This window comes from Heloderma suspectum, chromosome 3, assembly GCF_057233095.1.
Source record: "Heloderma suspectum isolate Gila_16-S chromosome 3, 16-S_ref, whole genome shotgun sequence".
Classification (NCBI taxonomy): domain Eukaryota; kingdom Metazoa; phylum Chordata; class Lepidosauria; order Squamata; family Helodermatidae; genus Heloderma; species Heloderma suspectum.
Window position 1 is genome coordinate 154,341,569 of NC_139460.1, and position 19,140 is coordinate 154,360,708.

General features: G+C 42.3%; 2 protein-coding genes across 7 annotated transcripts in view; one reads left to right on the top strand and one right to left on the bottom strand.

Moving 5' to 3' along the window:
- Positions 1-6,463, bottom strand: part of DZIP1 (DAZ interacting zinc finger protein 1) — a 41,209-nt gene extending 34,746 nt beyond the window's left edge. Inside the window, exon 1 of one of the 2 annotated variants that reach the window (XM_084844750.1) lies at positions 6,063-6,463. The gene's annotated coding sequence lies outside the window, so the exon portion shown is untranslated. Of the gene's footprint in view, positions 1-1,387; positions 1,404-6,062 lie in introns of those variants that run through there. The other variant, XM_084844751.1, reaches the window with a different exon arrangement.
- DNAJC3 (DnaJ heat shock protein family (Hsp40) member C3) overlaps positions 6,185-19,140 on the top strand; it is a 53,497-nt gene continuing 40,541 nt past the window's right edge. The window contains exons 1-2 of one of the 5 annotated variants that reach the window (XM_084844754.1): positions 6,185-6,583; positions 18,728-18,838. In XM_084844754.1, the coding sequence (XP_084700880.1) occupies positions 18,772-18,838 (67 nt within the window). In that variant the 5' untranslated portion in view covers positions 6,185-6,583; positions 18,728-18,771. Of the gene's footprint in view, positions 6,584-12,961; positions 13,146-13,659; positions 13,787-18,727; positions 18,839-19,140 lie in introns of those variants that run through there. The other 4 variants (XM_084844753.1, XM_084844752.1, XM_084844757.1 and 1 more) reach the window with 4 other exon arrangements.

The window sequence follows — 19,140 nt, forward strand, 5'->3', positions numbered from 1 at the left end:
GGTATTGACGGGCAGAAATTCAACAGGTGAGGTGTCTTCCTCAGCCCCCCCCCCCTGAAGAAAAGCCTCACTCCTTTAAGTTCTTTTCATCACACAGCTAGGTGTTGAACGCACACGACCGTAGTGCTGCCAAATCTCCATGTTTTGGTGCACCTAAGCAAGGCAGAATTCGTTCCCCAAAAGAGCAACAACGTGTATTTTTTTTAATTAACTGTAGAAGGGCAGATACAATTTTTCTAAAACAATATTCTTACAGCACCATCTCATACATTTCAACTCAGAAATAAATCCAGTTACGCTCCATGGGGCTTAGGCCCAGAGAAGTGGGGACAGAACTGCAGCCTTAAAAATGGAGGACCTAAAGACAAATGTGAAGTCATGTGAAGAATAATTGGGAAGGGAAGTGGACCGAACTTGTCTGTCCGAACTAGCCTCTATTAAATCTTCATCTATCTGGTAACTTTCTTCATGTCAGCTCTGGAGTGTCTCAAAGAAAGTCATATGCCTTTTCTAGGTAAAGAAAAAGACAAGCAGTCCATTTTCAACTGTCCAGTAAGGAAAAACACAGGAATCACATATCCACAGAAAGTACCTTCAGAAAGTACACCACCAAGCTGTTTCTCCTTGTCCCAAGGATCACTTGATTTGACTCAATTTGGGAAATATTTGCATGAGTGTTACCCCAAGATATTCTTGTAAGCATCCTTACTATGCTTACAGACCATTAGTAGTATTCTAAGGCATCTCATACTGCTTTACTCAGAACCCCTTCATGCCATATTAGTACACCATCTTTAGTAGGATCAGATGATGTGATGGTCTGCCCTAAAGTATTTTAGGCTGCAATTGTATACACATTTACCTGGGAGGAAGTTTCACTTAAGCTCAGTTTGACTCACCTCTGAGTAGACATGCATAGGATTGCACTGCCAGGTTGCAATCTTATACTACTTACCCAGGACTAAAGCCAACTGAACTCAATGAGGCTTGCTTCTGAATAGACATGTATAGAAGGAGTCCTCAACCTTTTTGGGCCAGTGGCCACATTTGGAATTTTGAAACAATACTGTGGGCACTCTCACAAAATGGCTGCCACAGGAAGGCTTGCCCATTCACAAAATGCCTGGTGATGGATGTGGCCATTCACAAAACACCCATTTCCCACAAGGCAAACTGGTGAGGCAGGCTAAAAGAAGCAACTCACCCAAGAACCAAAGAACAAGGCAGAGTTGGGGTCTGAGCCCGAAATGCCAAATCACATATTTATAGCACATAAAAAACAAACAAATCAGCTAAACTACACATATCACACCAATCCTTCCTCCCCTCAACAAAACAGGGAAAATGTGTGCACACACGTGCACACACACACAGGCAAAACACATACCTTTGCTGCTCACTTCCTTTCTAGCCCCCTAGGATGCTCCCTGCTCCCCAAGCGCACCTTTTTTTTCTGGGCAGCTGGGTGCACTTCAAATTGAATTGCTGGGCTGCAACTGCCTGCCACTTTTATTTCATAAGAATAGTTCTGGTGCCCACGCCAACCTCTCAGTTTTAAAAATATTTTTTAGGGTTAGAGAGCCTGTCAGGCGCCAAGGAAGGTGTCTGCGGGCATTGTGTTGGGGACCCATATAGGACTGCACTATTAGTTACTTATGAAGCAACTGTTTAAGGGCGCAATCCTATGCATGTTTAGACAGAGAAAAGGCCTACAACTCCCAGCAAACCTTTGCTGGCTGGGGAATGCTGGGAGTTGTAGGCCTTTCTCTGTCTAAACATGCATAGGATTGCGCCCTAAGTAAAGTGAGGATTGTCTAATCAGAAGTTAGAGAATGCTTGTCTACTCAGAAGTTAATCCTACTGAGTTTAATGGGATTTACCCCTAGATAGGTGCATAGGATTGCAGACCTAGTACAGATTTTATTTACAAGCAGGTATGCTACATATACTACTGTTATTTTCAAATCCCATGATCTGCAGTTCATCTCTTGCTTTCACTCCAAAATTTTAAAATTACTTTACTCCATGAGACATCTCCAGAAAGCTAATAAAGTTTTCCATTTTTCTTTTTATTTAGTACTTTAATTATTTTTTCCTTTCAATGAACATTGTTGTTGTTGTTGTTTGTTAAGTCGTGTTCGACTCTTCGTGACCCCATGGACCATAGCACGCCAGGCCTTCCTGTCCTCCGCTCTCTCCCGGAGTGTGCTCAAGTTCATATTCATTTCAATGAACATACCTACTCGAATTTATATGAATAAATAGGTGTCGAACAAGATTGCATGACTTCCCTTCACCAAATGATTTAAAAATATTACAGCTCTCAGAAGAGGTTGAGTGATCATTGTTGGCAGCAATAAATTTTTTAAAAAATATTTATATACTACACTTAGTTACAATCTAATCCTTTTGGATTTATGCCTGGGATATTCTAATGTTATAATATCTATAAGTGATGGCCTTATCAAAGCAGTGTGCTGGTTGAAAGAAAATACAATATCTGAATTAATATGTATGAAAGATAAAACTTTAATTTGTGTTCAATTTTTTTTTTATATCCTAGTATAGTTCACAATTCTAAGACAAACGAGAAGCCAAGATAGGCCCAGTTTTGAGTTACAAAACAATGTTTTCGCCTGTTCACCCATGAAAATATTTTTTAGGCTGCACTTTCCTGGGAGTAAGTCCCATTGAACTCAATAGTGCTTTCTTCTAAGTAGACATGCATAGAATTGCATCTGTAGATCAGATATTTCTTGGAGTCATTTTCTATTACATAACACTGAATATTATTTTAAAAGATCTGATTAAGTAGGCTGACTATGTTACTCACGTCACAAAAATGTGTTCATCTACATTGTCACAAAATTTCATTTGAGAAGAGTTGACTGACTGACTACTGAGGGTCTATTCTTCTAGATTTTAAAGTGCACCCCAGATCTGAAAATTTAAGGATGCATAAACTCAAAGCTTAAGCCCCCAAACCCAGTCCTGTCCTAAAAAAAAAAATAATCAAGGGAAAGGCTAAAATGATCACATTACTTTATATTTCCCATGTTGTTTGTTTTTTAAAACGTCATTTGAACATTTAAGTCACACTGCAACACTAATTTCCCAATACATTACAAAAGCCAGAAATGTACTCCCCATCTCTATTATTTTAAGGCAAGCTTTACAACAAAACCACAAGAATGTAAGGGTTTTTTCTTGCTTGTGCAAGCAAAGTAATGTCTTCCCCCTTGCTAGCACAAGCAAGAGAACTCCCAGGCTTTTGTGTCGGTTTGTGCGTGTGCATATGTATGTGTGTGCACGTGTTTATGCGCTGTCCTGTGGTACTGCCCTATGTGGTCCTCAAGGCCAAAAAGGTTGTGTACCTCAGCTCTGTAGTCTTGTATCTGGATATTCTAGGCTGGAATTAAATTTTTTAGTAGTCTCACTGAAGCCTAGAGGGCACCTTTGGAGCAAATGTTTGAACAAAACATTTGATCCTCTTGACCCATCACACTTGAACATCTCATCCCATTAACAAGCCATGTTGGGCTAAGTGCAAATATGTGGGTTTAACTAGTTTGTGCATCATACAAGACTAGGGCTGTCAACTAATTAAATATTGTTCTTTGGTTAAGTATCTGGCTTTTGATTAGATTAATGTAATAATCCATTCAGTTTAAATAAATGTATTCTACCCGAACCATAATATAGATGCCTTTCTCAGGTTAGAAGGAATGACATAGTTTTGCTGAAGTGTAGATAATTAACTTAGATTCCTGCATTGAGCAGGGGGTTGGACTCGATGGTCCTATAGGCCCCTTCCAACCCTACTATTCTATGATTCTAACTAGCAGAAGTAAAAGCCATCTTTAATGTTTTTATTGATTTAGGAATATGGAATATCACTCATTTCAGCATACACTAGACCAAAATGGCTTAAATATGAATAAAATCAAATCCCATTAGTATTGTGGAAAATCTAAAAGACGATTTGACACTGATTTCAAGGGAACACCATCCAGATGGTAGCTTTATTAATCTGTTGCAGCGAAAACAACAGCCTAGTTGCACATTAAAGACTCACAGATTTCATGTGGTAAAGCCTTTGTAGACTAGAATTGTGAGGTATGGCCGATGTTATTAGAGACTTGATGCTGCAGAAAACACAGATGCCAACTCTATCCCCATATCTATTCAGACAACACTATTACAAGACCTAGTAACATCACCCACAACATCAAGGGCTCATAGTCTCATCTCCCAAAATGATATATGTGATAACCAGCCAACAATAGATTCTGTTATCTACATGAGATAAACAGGTCAGTCTTTATGCTCCAAATGCCCCCACCAAATGAAGCGAAGTAAGCAACCATCAGGGAGAGGGGCTTTTTGGTAGTGGCATCCCGGTTATGAAATAGTCTTCCCAGAGACTGAGGTATACCTGGCATGACCTTGATGGTCTTTTCAGTGCCAGATGAAGACCTTTTTATTCACCAGGCCTTTAAAATGGATACTGTCCATTGTATTTCAATGCTGTATTTACTTTGTGAGCTGTCCAGAGAACTGGTGTTATGTCATGACTATATAAATCAAGTAAATGAATAAAAATTATGCAAAAGAATAAAGGGACACAAAATCGACAACAAAACTGGTAACATTTAGAAATCACTGGGGAAACATCTCAGTTCAAACCACTGTTGAGAGGACATTCTGTTCTTGACCTGAAAGTTGCCATTTTTCAACAAAAGAACCAGTGTGAAATTGCTGAACTAGAATTTATCAATAGGTTTGAGACTATTTATTTAAGCCTTAAATGAGACTATGGTTTCCTCCCCCACTACAGATATTGAATCAGCATAGCAAAACTAGGATGACTGTGATAAGATTTCAGCTTTCCATAAAACGCATCTGGTTAAAGCTGTAATCCTATACCCACTTGCCTATGAGGAAGCCCCACTGAACTCAATGGGACCTACTTCTGAGAAGACATGCCTAGGATTGAACTGTAAATGGGTTCTTGTCCACAAATGCTTATACTTAAATAAACTTTAGTCTTTACCGGGCTACAAGACTTTGTATTTCAGCTAAGCGTGAGCCTGTCTAGAAGGAAACTATAGTGGTTTCACTCAGAAATGCAAAGTATCTACTAGCATTGGATACAAAAGTGAAGAAAAGGTAAGATTTAGCTGCAATCCTGTACACACTGACCTGGGAGTAAGTCCCATTGAACTCAATGGGAGTTACTTCTGAGTAAGTATACAGTGTGGAGACAACCAAGTCTGGGTTGCCTGCACATCAGTATGCCTGCCTTCAATTACAATTTCATTTGAATTACAACTGGTGGATGGGAGAGGGAATGTTAATCTGCAAGTTAAAGTGTGAGTCAATTAATCCACCTAATCAATATTGACACAACTCTAATATGTACAATTCTTAAGAAGTTACACAACTTACTCTGTGCTATAAAAACAATCCTAAACAAATTTACTTGGGAACTCTATTGAAAACATTGAGGCTTGCTGAGGAAACATGGATACGACTGGGACTGAAATTCACCTCCACAGGCTAAACTCCGTGCGACTCCGAGGGACTTTAGCAAGCAAGACCGACCGAAACCCTGGCAGAAGAGATGTGGCTCTGGAATCTGATGCCGGTGTTAAATACATGATGTGCAACAAGTTTCTGATCGAGTGAAAAAGAAGAAACCAGGAGGAGACAGCCAGGCCTTGAGGGCGCTTAGAGAGTAGGCAAGCAACTCTCCCCTTTCGTTGCTCTGTCTACATTTTAAAAACAGCAACTTTCCAAGGGGGAGCTGGTAAAACAAAGGTGACTCCCCCTGCTGGATAAGATGCGCAAGCATCCGAAGCCAAATAATAGAGGCGCAGCAAGCGTGCAGGGAACAGGAGAAGGGGTAGGTCCCGAATCTCCTGCTCCTTTTCATCAGCAGCATTAACACTTCGCCTTTACACATCATTCTACTCCAGGGCAATAACAAAGACTCACATGCCATTTGCTCAGGAGTTGCAGCAGCACCCACGCCCCTCTTATGGGATTTCCGATTCTCTCACCTCTTACTGGATCAGAGAGAAGCTCCGCAGACCTAAGGTCTCTAGTCCTTCGGGTAGCCCCCTTCTCCTTCCCACGCTCCCTGATGGCTCCTCCTTAAGCAAGGAGAGCGGGTGATTGCTTTGCGACCGAGCTGCGCAGCCTCCGCCTCCCGCTGTCTCGATCTCTCTCCCCACTCCCCGCACATCCCCGAGGGGATCGGGTTTCTTTCCTCCTCCCTTTACAGCCAAACCCGCTCCCTTTCTTGATTCACTCTCCCCCGCCCCTCGTTTCTTCGGCTCAGCTAATCCTATTATCTGCAAGCAGAAAAGGCGAGTTGAGACGCGAAGATGGGATGATCGTTGGTAATATAGCGTGCCTGGGTTATCGGAGGGACCAACATTGCTAGACGGGGAACGAGAGTCGTTGTATATGTTTGCGAATAAGAACGACCCTTTGTTGTTTGGTGAGCAAAACTACGGTAATTCTGGAATCAGTATATCACTCACTTTGGATTATTGGAGGAACCAAAGTTGCTAGACGGGTGAGAATCGTCGTATATGTACGAGAATAAAAACGTCCTTTTTGGTGCTGGTGAGCAAAAATAAAAGAATTATGGGATCATTATAGCGCTAACATTGGATCCAACTATTTCTTGGAAAGGAAGCAACTGAGTTCAGCTTAAATCAGTTTTGGATAGATTGTGCCCCCAAAGGTTGCAACTGTGTGCACTTTCTTTCCACTGACTACGGTGGAATGGATGTGCGTAGGTTTGTAGTGTGCAGGATTGCAGCCATGGCGAGGTAAGGTATAGGCCCATGTGGGCCTGGCCCCAAAACTATTTCCCAGGGCCCCGGATCTATTCCGCAGTGCTCCGAGTACCCACTCATGCCAGTGGAAGATTTCTTATTAGTTGAATTGTGATACAGGGGGCAGTTTTCAAGGGAGATTACAGCTGGGGAGAAAAAAGGTTAAGCCTCCCTGCCCCATACTTTAATATCCATCTGCCCCACCCAATGTGGGAGAAGGGTCAAGGAGCAATTGCAAATTAATTCTCATTTAATACAAACAACTGATTTGGGATGATCTGGAGGTGGAGTGTTTATTTTATTTGAAGTGATTTGGATGAGAAATTAATTGGCTGGCTTTGCCATCTGAAATATAAATAAATCCTAGTAATTATTTCTAGATTTGCATATATATAGATATAAACCAGCATATGCACAATTTATGCAGATTTTTATGTCCTGTGAGCCGGGACCCTAAATCTTTTATGTGCCTAGCAATGCCCCTGTTTGCAGCCCAAAACACATGTTGGGTGGTTAATATGGTATCCCAATACTCCTCAGTAGCCATGTAACAGAGGGACTGATTTTATTCTCATGTAAGAATAAAGGTCTTTTTAAACAAACTCCTCCAAAGTTTTGCCAGTTCCTAAATTACTTGCATTAGTACAAGCAGGTTCATATAGAAGGAGAGAGCAATCCTGCGGCTGCTAGACAGCAGCTAGACAGCCATAGGATATCTGGTTTTCCAGGAACTGACCTCGGAGCCTGCTCTCCGAGGTCGGTTCCCAGAGAACCGACCTCCCCACACTTCTGCGCTGCCTTGGAGGCAGTGCAGAACAGCCCCGTCCTCCGTGCTTGCAAGAGGAGTGTGCAGCGGCCGAAAAGGGGTGTTCCAGGGCGAGGGTGGATATGCCTGTACAACACATCCGATGTGTCGCACAGCAGCCTCCTCCCCTGCTCAGCCCTTCTGCAGCTGGACAGCCGCAATTGGCTGTCTAGCTGAAAAGGCAGGGCAGGAGGAGGGCGGAGGGAACGATCCCCTCCGTGCTTCTCCTGCCCTGCTTTGGATAGGTGGTTGCCTCCGCGTTCGGAGGCGGCCGCCTATCTGCATAGGATTGAGCCCTAAACTATTTAAAAGCCTGTTTTGTTAAATGGCATAGCTGCCATACTGATTATTTCGTTTTCAAAACTTTAACCTGAAATCTGGGACGGGATAGGATTGGCTTTGCACTACTTTAATGATAACATTAGTGCTAATGGTTTTAAAAAGAAGGATGTTGGCTGAATGAACTCACAGACACCACTGTGGTTTGTGCATGGAGCCTTCGATGAATGAAAGCCCCCAAACTTGGAGGCTTACAAGCATCCTATGTAGGGCAGGAGGAGTGGCGGAGGCAATTTTTGCTGCCCTGTCCTCCTACCTTGCATTTTCCACTAGATGGGCTTTTTTTTGCCTGTCTAGCGAAAGTTTTGGAGAGGGGGGAAGGAAGGAGGCCTGGCAGAGGCTCCGGATAGCTTGTATTCTGGCCTCTCCAGTCTCCTCCCCTCCCCACCCACCGAAATACCCCCTCTTCCCCCTCTCTAAGGTCTAGTTCCCAACCTTGGAGGCCAAGCCAGCACGGTGCTTTCTGTGCTGGCTGCAAGGAAAGACTATTTTATGAGGATCTTTTATCTGCGAGGAAAAACTGTTTATGAAGATCTTTTTAGTGGCCTATAGTGGATGTTAGTAGCATTAGTAGTTTGAAGATACCCTTGACTGGTATTTAACTTTACTTAAGTGTAGTGAATAGAACAAAAAAGATTGTGTCACTGCCTTACAAAGCTACAATTCAGTCAAACCACATTTTATATTACTGTAGGTATCCTGGCTTTGAGAAGCTTAGGTCCAGCTCTCTACCCTGGATTATATTTATTTGTCTTTCTTGGTGTGCGGGTGGTGTGGACGCTTAACCTGTTGAGCTCGATTTTTAACCAGAACAACCTTGTGATCTTGTAGAGATCTACTGTGCTTGACCAAAGTTAAAAACTTCCTTCCACAGGGAAGGCTCCAAATGACATACACTGGGAAGTGTAGTAAAATCACTAGAGACCTGTGGCAACTTCAAGACTAATAAAAATGTACTGTGGCCTGAGCTGTGAGATCTAGGTAATTTTTGAGACGAAGAGAGTGAACCACCAGGTGATAGTAACTGTGAAGTATCACCCTTCCCCCACTGTGATTATTATATCATATTTTTACAACACCAAGTATAAATTCCAGCTCCAGAATTTCAGTACCTTTATATTCTCTCAACCTCTTCCTTGAGAGAATACGTTAGAGTGAGTATGTGTGGAAGGAATGCATCAACTACAACCTCAGTAACCACTACTGTTGTGTTCCCCCCCTTTTTTTTTTAAGAAAACCTTTTTATGAGCTTTCATTAGGATGCTGCCACCACCCTCCTCATGAGGAGAGAACCTTCAATTTTTGTGTGGGTAAGTGGGTGTACATTTATAGGCTATGGCTTATTTCTTTCACAGTTTCATCTAATCCTTTTTCTGGTAACAAATGAGACTGAGAATGGCGTGGTTTGAAAGAAAAATAAAAAATGAAACTTTATTTACAAGGTATAAGATGTTCCAATGAAGTTTGAGTTTTATGTGGTAAAAGTATTGTTTCAGGTTTTTATTAATTCCTTACCTACTCTACCCCTTCTAATAATAAAACTTTAAAATAATAAATATACCTCCCTCCACCTCCTAGAGGAATCTAACCACCCCCAAAGCTAGGGCCCAGAGCCCTAATCCTACCCCTCAGAAAGCCAGTCCCTATCTAATCTTCTAAAGAAAACCAAGTGCCTCTTATTCCCTTGCTCTCCCAACTGAAAAAGGAACAGCCAATCAGGAGACACCATTCAAAATCTGAACATTCTAACTCCCCCTGCCCCTTACCATAGCCTTTAGGAGAAAGGACATGTTAGAATACATCAATTATGCAAATAAACTTACAAACATACAATTAAACAACAAAACTAAATACCATTTCATCACAGTAACCAATTTACTTAGGACAGAAACTCATCCTCAGATTAATCATGGTGCCTTCCTTCTGCCCTCTGGTTTGTGCCCTGGACTGTTGTTCTTCCTCTTGCCTGATTGGGATTTTTATTCCAAGTCAGTTAAAATGCCTGCACTTGGGAAAACAGAGGTTTACTCCAGTGGTGGGAAATGCGTGGCCTTTCCAGTGTTGTTGGACTTCAAGTCACATCAGCCCTAGTCTGCATAGCCAATGGTGAAGGATGATGGGAGTTGCAGGCCAACAACATCTGGAGGACCACACTTTCCCCATCCCTGGTTTACTCAATTAATATGGACTTCACCAGCATCAGAAGTGATCCTGTCATGAGGCAGGTAGCAGAGTGGGAAACAGACAAAGCTGGCCTTCAAGGGCAAAATCAGCCAAGAAGTTCTTTACATGATGAGGGGCTGTACAAGAGAACTACTCTCTTCTCTGCAGCTCCCAGTTAATTGTGCCCTGGTTAAAAACATAGGAAGAGTCCTTCAGAATCAGACCAAAGGCCTATCTAGTCCAGCATCCTGTTTCCATCAGTGACCAACCAAATGCCTCTGGGAAGCCCACAAGCTGGACACGTGGGCAACAGCCCTCTCCCAGGAACTGGTCTATATACCCAGTAACAAGTCTTGAGAGGCATGCTGTCTCTGATCCTAGAGGTGGTATGTAGGCATCATGACTAGCAGCCATTGTTTGCATTATATTCCATTCATTGGTCTATTCCCCTTTTAAAGCCTTCTCATTTGGGAGCTGTCACTGGGCCTTATGGCAGCAGAATTGTTGTTGTGGGAATTTTGCTTTGTGAATAACTTACTTTTGTTTTCTTTGTCCATGTTCTTCCACCATGTAGCTTCATTGAATGATCCTGGGTTCTAAAATTAGGGGAGATTAAAGTTATTTAGTGGGAGGAAGGGACCAAGCACCATTGGTTATTCTACTGGCCAGTTCAATCCTAAGTGGTGTGGAGTGGGGAGTGAAGTGGTGGATCCGCAACTTCCGAAGCCTTGCCAGCTCACACCATCTATCTAGAGCAGAAGAGTGTGTGTGTGTGTGTGTGTGTGTGTGGTTCTGCAAAGAATCCAGGAAGATGTTCAGTCTGTCCCCTTTCTCCCCCTCCCCCCAGGCATTGAAATCAGTGGGATAGTTGTTGGGCCCAATCCTGGGGCTTTTTGGTAGAATGAAGGGCTATGGATTCAGTGGATCAAAGGGTGCCTCCAATCTGCCCCCTATATGCCCCTGGAATTTTGCTCCATTTGGGGGCCTACCGCTCCTGGTTGAAACACCACCACTGAGCATTCTCTGGGTGTACTAGGAGCCTTTGCAGTGTATGTGGAGTTCCATTCCACTGGAGGCACTTCTGCCCCATCTTAACTTATGGGATCCATCCTGCCTTCCAGGATTGCTCTGTAAGGTACCAAAAAGTCTTGAGCTTGCCCTGTGTAACCACAGTTTGGTTATCCAAGCAGTATATGCACTTTCTGGTTTCTCCCTGGTCTTGAAGGTGGGGAGGGTAATGAGGATAGTATATTTTGGGTGCAATCCTGTGTGTGTTTAGGCAGAAAAAAGTCCTACAACTCCCAGCATGGCCCAGCCAGCATGCTGGAAGTTGAGCTATTGGAAGTTGAGCTATTGAACTCACTGGGACTTACTCCTGAATAGATATGTGTAGAATTGCACTGCTAAATATGCAATATTCTAAACAAAATTTTAAAAAGAAAAGAGTAATCCCCATGTTGACCAAAACAAGCAGCCAAATAATTTTGTCGTCTTCTAAGAGCAAAAATTGCTTTTAATTGTTATCCACATACGCTCACAGACGTCAGAGTGGTTCTTCTCTGCATATTCCATTATAAAATCAAAGAATCCCTGTTGCTTTAAAAAACAAAAACCAGTCCTGATGATAGGACAAACAAAACAGCAAAAGAAAAGAACAGAGGGCCATATTATCCATAACAATGGGAAAACGCACAAATCCTTTATTTAATCAAGCAGCATTTGGTGCCTTTAATTTATTGTTGCCTTGAATGTATGCCTCAAATGTTGATAAATATGAGGTTTTATTTGAGCTTTCTAAGCTAGCAAGTTGACAGGGCACAGTCATCTTGTTATATTGTCTGGCTAATTTAGGGTTCAAACTTTCAGTAATGTCATGGTTTTTTTATGAACAAAGTTTTAGTAGCAAAGTCACACTGAACAAAAACCACAGAGCAATTCAGGTAATCCTTTTTATTGAGAAGCCAATGTTAATTCTATGCTTGGAAGCACAAGTTGATGAGCTATATAGGACTTGTCTTAAAGTAAATTTTGCTAACTACAAACACACATTTTAAAAGATAGTACATGGTATTCTGATGTTAATCTGGCAATGGTGACTGTTTTTTAACAAAAAGAACAGGATGGTTTAAATATGAACATACGAATAATTTAGCTGCATTCTAGACTTTCCTACACTTTGGCCCTGACCCAGAAAATTAAATTGAAACCATATGCATTTGAACTCAATGGGCATAGGTAAGTCGGCATAGGATTGCAGCCTTAGTTGAGCCTAAGTTTTCTTGAAATTAATAATGTGTGAATTAATTGCGACCAATTTGCCCAATTGATTTATTTCAGACTTGTGTGACAGGTTTTTCTGGATTGGGACCCTTGTTTTTAAGCACATTTTTTAGTTAACACGTTAAATAAGAGCCTGGCATGTTGCATCATCTTTTAAACTTTCAAAATGTAAAGTTTTTACTTTGAAAACTTTTACCTGAAGAAGCATTCGGTGTAACTGAAAAGCTCACATTTGCTTCTTCAGCTAAAGGTACCGCCTCACTTGCTTTGTGGAGCTTTCAAAAATAACTGTGGAATCATCCCTTCTGAAATGAAACTCATTCGTTGTGTTTATAGCGCAGTGAATGTGACAAGGACTTTAGCACCAAGTGTGGGCATGATTACGTGGACTCCAGCGTCAGCTACCTGTAACGCGCATTCTCAAACTGAAAGGGGCGGGGACTTTTGACAGTAGCCTCTTCTGCTCTCCACGTTCCTCTAGCAAGGGGCGGGACGGGAGGCGGTGTGGCCAATCAGCGGCTCCCACGACCCACCCCAGGGAAACTCTTAGAATGTTGAGAGTTTCAGAGTTCCGAACTAAACTCTTCGGTGGGTCGGGTGGCGCACGTGGGGACAGAGTGGTCTAGTCATGGTGTCTCCCCGAGCTTGTGTGAACAAGTTGGGGTCTGCGCTGCCCTTGCTGTTGGTGCTGTGGGATCTCCACTACGAGGGTGAGGAGGAAGCGCTGCTGCTGTGGGGCAGGCGGGAGTGAGCTGGGGACAAGCCCTGGCATTTGCTATCCGGGAAGTAGCACGGTGACCGGGTGGAGGGGGGTAGCGCCAGTCTGTGAGAAGGAGCAAAGACAGGGGTAGTTGTCCTCTTTGGGGATGGGGGTTGTTGTTGGTAGTTAGGGGGTGCTTACTCTACATAGTGAACTGAAAATGTGAGGATACTTTTGGGGGCACTCAAATTTGGGAGGCAGGAAGGTGCTTACTACTAGTCTTTGGGAAAGCCAGGGAAGGCGTAATGGGGGTGAGGGAGGGATGGTTGCCCTTGAAGCGGGGATTGGGGTTAGCAGGGTCTAAAACGGGATATAGAATACGAAACTGGACTTCTGTTGGGCGGTGCCAGTTGATGGGGCTGGAAAGTGCTCAGGAAGAGAGATGTGATAGGGTGGCGGTATGGGAGGGATATTTGTTGCTGATAGAACGGATTCAAAATGTGCCAGTAGTAGGCATGGCTCTCTGTTATTTTACGTTTGTCACTGTTAGAGAGAAGATAGATACATTTGTGGTCCTGGTGCGTTTGTTCCACGATGGTATAGTACTGTTGTTTACAGTGCAAGCCTATATAATGTATAGTATACTCTGATGTAAGTACTGTTATGTTCAATGGAGAGAGCCAATGTAGTGTGGTGGTTAAAATGTTGGACTGGGACTTTGGAGGTCTGGGTTCTAGTCACTAGGCAACTTTGGGCCAGTCACTGACTCGCAGCCTAACCTACCTTACAGGGTTGTTGTGAGGATAAGATGGAGAAAAGGAGGACCATGTAACCTGGCTTGGGTTCCTTGAAAGAGGGGAAAAGGCAGGATATAAATATAATAATAAATAAATTAAATAGGCCTTACTGTCTAGGAAGTAGGTTTTAGGATTTCAGCCTGTGAGCTGGGAAGTGTCCAATTAAATTCTTACTTTCCTGTTTTGCTCAAAGCTCTCCTAACCACACTCTGGGTGACATTAGGTACAGTTCCTTCAGGCTCAGCTGCGCCAACTGTAAAAGAGAAGTAATAATGCTGACCTACGTCACAGGAATGCTGTAAGGATGTAAAAATGTGTGTGAGGCTCTTTGAGGATTTAGGAAAACCAGTATAGAAATTCTGATGATGATCATATGCTAGCAAAGAATTTTCCTCTTAGTAAAATCTGACGTCAGTGCAATATGTTGAGTGTTTTGGATATGCATTTCCATGGACAAATATAACCTGTGGCCTGGACAATAACAAATGCAGTTAGAAAACATTTCCACAATTGCAGTGGCCACAATATTCTTTTCATGTCCTGTCACATCTCTACTTCCTTCCTTTTGTGCTTATTTTGGTGAGCAGCCACGGTTATGAGGACTGTATGGGTTATGGGCCTTTGCACTTGGTCCTGAAAGTACATAATACCATGGTATCATAGTTTAGTAATATAATTGTGGTATATTAATGCACACATGGAGCTCCCTAGTCCTGACATCAGGATAGAATTGGCTTTTATTAATGGTGTTTATTAATTACTTGGTGTTTGTACTGCATTTTATCTTGAACATCACTTTCTTTAACCTTAAATGTAGCCTAAGAATATGTTATATGAATAAATAATTGTTCTTAGTATTGGCACTTGGCTTTTCTGCAGTGCTAAATACACTTCATTGGAAGTAAACATGAATAAAATTAAAATGACACTTCTAAAGAGGTATGCTTAGGATCAAGATGTGTGGTACAGCCCTGATGGAATGTATCACTTCAGACTAGGTGGAAGGAGTTTCATATTCTCCACTAAGACACGGCACCAGTAAACTAGCACATCAGCGAAAAGGCTAGATTAATAATCTTTTCTCCCTATTGTGCTAGCTTTTTAAGTGCAAGGAGTTTTTCTGAAACATGTACACATGGTAGCATGTAGGCTTGTAACCCCCTGAACATCATCTAAAGTGGGACAGTCTCAACAGTGCTGTAGTATGTGTTTCTTCTGCATGCATAAATTGGCTTTACCTTTAACGGGTGTATATATAACACTGCAGTTTTGAAGTTTTGTACTTTGTCTTTGAGACACACGCATACATGTACTCATGTATAATTTCTAGCTATATAAACACTGACTCTGGTTTTGTAAGATAAAGTTGAATTCTTTATAGCTCACTCATCTCAAGTAATAGAGTCTGGTATAGACTGTCTGTAGACACTTGTGTAACTTTGCTTTCGGTTTTTTCTCTTAATAACACCCAGATAACCGCACTTCATATTTTTTGAGGGCATGCATGAGGTAAGAAGAGATTGCGCAGATATAATGTAATTTGGCCTCCAGAGTTTTTATTGTCTGTGATGATGCGTGAAATGGGGAAGAATATCATCATATTGGCTGTCAGAGCTCAGTGAGTCTGTTGAACATTTAGAGGGGAAAAGTTATTTGTACTGGAAAATGGCAACTTTGATTTGGAAATCAGTGCAAGGCCAAAAAGAAAGAAGAAAAAATTCTTCCCTAGCTTCCTCCTTTTCTTTTTAAATGTAACTTGCTAGAAAGTTGCTATATTTGTTAGCATAGGTTGCCCCATTGAAAGCATACCACACATGTGAGGGCAGCAAAGCAAATTAATCCTATGCATCTTGTGACGATTACATATTTCATGAACAGAGGGGCGGAACTTAAATGCTTTTCTGTAGTTATTTTCCATCTTAGAAGGTAAATGCTTTTTTTCTAGGAAGGGAAAATACACAATAGCTTGATATAATATGCACATTCTTAACAATATTTGCATTCTTAGAGGCATGCAGTGACGCTTGTTACTTATTCTGGAGACTTCGCCTTGTCCACCGCTTGACTTTTATACATTTGATGGAATGCATGTTTGAACCAAACCATATTCATTTGTGAAATTTAAATTTTCCGCCTTTCTATGTGTAATGCCCAAGGTAGCTAACAACAAAGTACCATAAAACACATAGTAAATCAGAGCTGGCCCCACTACTAGGCAGAGTGAGGTGGTTGCCTGAGGTGGCAGATGATGTGTGGTGTGGAGGGGGCAGTGGTGGCTGCTCCCTGGCCATTCCCCTCTGCTGAAGGATGTGCGGCCTGCTGCGTGCCCCCTCAGCTAACCTGCAGCTTTCATGTGAGATGGAGGATGTTGCCCAGTCACCAGTGTTGAATAAGATTCAACTGCCAGTCTAGTCAGCTTCTGTAGGTGGAATGTGTATGTGTGTGGGTGCCATCTTGTCCTTCATCTCTGAACTAAATACTGTAATTTAAAAAACCCATAATAATCAAACAACAGCAACCAGTTAAATAGAACTTAGATGGAAATTAAAATTGTGTACAGAGTGGCAGAAAATAAGATCAGTTGACTCAGTAGGCCAAAAGCCTGTTTAAATAGTCAGGTTTTTATTTGCTGCTGGTGCGTGGATGTCAACAAGGGGCTAGATGGGTTTCCCTTGGAAGGAGTTCCAGAGCCTGAACGCAGCCACTGAGAAGGCCCCCTCTAGGGTTCCCGCCAAATGCACATCAGATGCTGGTGGGTCTGGGAGGAGAGCCATCTCAGAAGAACTCAAAAGCTGAGCATGTTCTTACAACCCTTAATGACTTGCAGCTGAATATGTGAACTGACTCCATTGGTAATCATTGTGTGGGAGCTGATGTGAGCTGATCTTAAAGATCTGTTCATAGCATTAGATCCAGGATGGCTCATTCACATGTACAAGTCGCAAGATGATGCAGGGATGATGACCATGGCTAGGATCCAGAAAGTCTCTTGTATGAATGGAAAGCACTTCTGACCATGCAAAGTGCTGTGATTTCCACCAGTCCCCCCGTTACGCATCCAGAGGGTCTCCTGCTCTGGCCTTCCAGACCAGTCTGCATTGCAGGAGAATGCGGTGGGAGCGGATTGGTGGGGAAGGCCCAGTGCATGAGCAGAGTTTCATTTCATTTCTATACTGCCCAATAGCCAAAGCTTTCTGGGTGGTTTACAAAGATTAAAACCCTAAAATACAATATAATAACATAAAAGCAATGTACAGAAATGTAAAAATTTTAAACAATCAACAGAAATCTCAAGACCCTTAAAAAAAACTTATCATATGCTGTCAAATATCTAGAAGTATATGGGAAAGTCTTGACCTGGTGCGAAAAAGATGAAAATGTTGGCACCAGGTGAGTCTCACTGGGGAGAGTGTTCCATAATTGGGCCAGTACTGAGAAGGTCCTCTCCCTTGGTGCCCTCCTCCAAGTCTCCTTCGGAGGAGGCACCTGGAGGGCCTCAGAGCATGAGCGTAGTATACAGGTAGGTTCATACTGGGAGAGGTGCTCCATCAGGTATTGTAGTCCCAAGTCATATGAGGCTTTATAGGTCAAAACCAGCACCTTGAACTGGGTTCATAAATGTACAGGCAGCCAGTGCAATCGGGCCAGAATAAGTGTAGTATGTACAGACCTTCTAGTCCCTGATATCTGTCTGGCTGCTGCATTTTCCTCTTACCCTTTTCTGAATTCAATCTCAGTGTGCATTTGAAGCAGACCTGTGCTGAATATGAACATTTGCCTGAGGTATATAGTCCAGTAGCAGAAAAACGTTGCGGTGGCATACCATGCTTTTTGAGCTAGTCATAGAAGTGTGAAGGCTGAAAGTCCCAATATTGGATTCATAAGATTTTCCTTTCACACACATTTTAACAAACTGAAGGAAATCAGTTTGTTCCTTCTCAACCTGTTTCAATTTTCATCACCTGTACACTGTTCCTACTTTGATTCCCATACATTATTTAAACCATATACATTTTCAATAGCTGTTATTGAGATGCTTATGTCAAATACTTCTAATCAGCACTACGCCAAAAGGTGCAACATCACCATGTCTATTTTCACTCGTGTGTGTGTGTTGAACTCTGTTGATGATTTTATTGCATTAATAAAAGAGCAACGGCACAATCCTATGCACTCTTCAGTGGGACTTATTCTCAGGATAATGTGTATAGGATTGCAGCCCTAATAAAGGATCATAGATAACTATTAGCTGCAGAATCTGTGGAGTAAAAACCAAATTGAATAGTTATAAAGCAAGTGGCATCCACCACAGTGTTGGAACGCAGGCTGATTGGGAGGGCATCTGGGGTCTCGGATGGAGGTCTTTTCAGCCAGGTTGCCTAAGATCCTTTTAAATAGAGATGCAAGGTACTGAATTAGGGCCTTCTGCCACGGAGCTGTACCCCCCCCCCATCCCTAAATTTCCAGCCTTCAAAGTTAGCTGCTCATTTTGCTTATGCACTAAGCCAGTTTGTACCACTCTTTGAAGCCACTTTCTCCAACCTGGTGACCTCCAGTTGTTTTGGACTACCTCTCCCCACATTCTTGGCCATTGGGCATGCTGGCTGGGGCTATTGGTGGGTGGAAATTCTGTGGTTTTTACAAGCATTTCTTGTGGGTTTGCAGCCAGACCGGTAAGGTCTGATATTCATGTGTCAGTTCTGATGTTCTCTTAATAACTTCATGGTGTATACTTAAAAAAAATGTAAATAAAATAACCATTCAGCTTCTTACATAAAAATTTTTCTTCCTTCAGGAGCAGAATGTGGTATAAATCCAGAAGTAGAAAAACAACTTGAAATGGGAAAGAAGCTGCTGGCTGCTGGGCAGCTAGCAGATGCTTTGTCTCACTTTCATGCTGCCATAGGTATGTATCTAAAGGCTGCTGAATTCCATTTGGGAGTATTTTACTTTTTGTCATGTAGTGGTTCTTGGTGTTTTCTCTCTCCCCAGTGTGGTGAACTCTGTGCAATTACTATTCTGCAACAAAACCCTTTTTGTCCTCTGTGTACCATCCCTCTTGCTGATATGTAATATTGTAAAAAGTAAGCATCAAACTGCCTCTTGTGTTATTCCTTTCTATTCTGGATCACTGGTAGATGTTCTATGGCTTGTTCTCTATATGCCCTTCTTATGGGTTGACTCCAAACTTAGTCTTGCTTAGAGTAG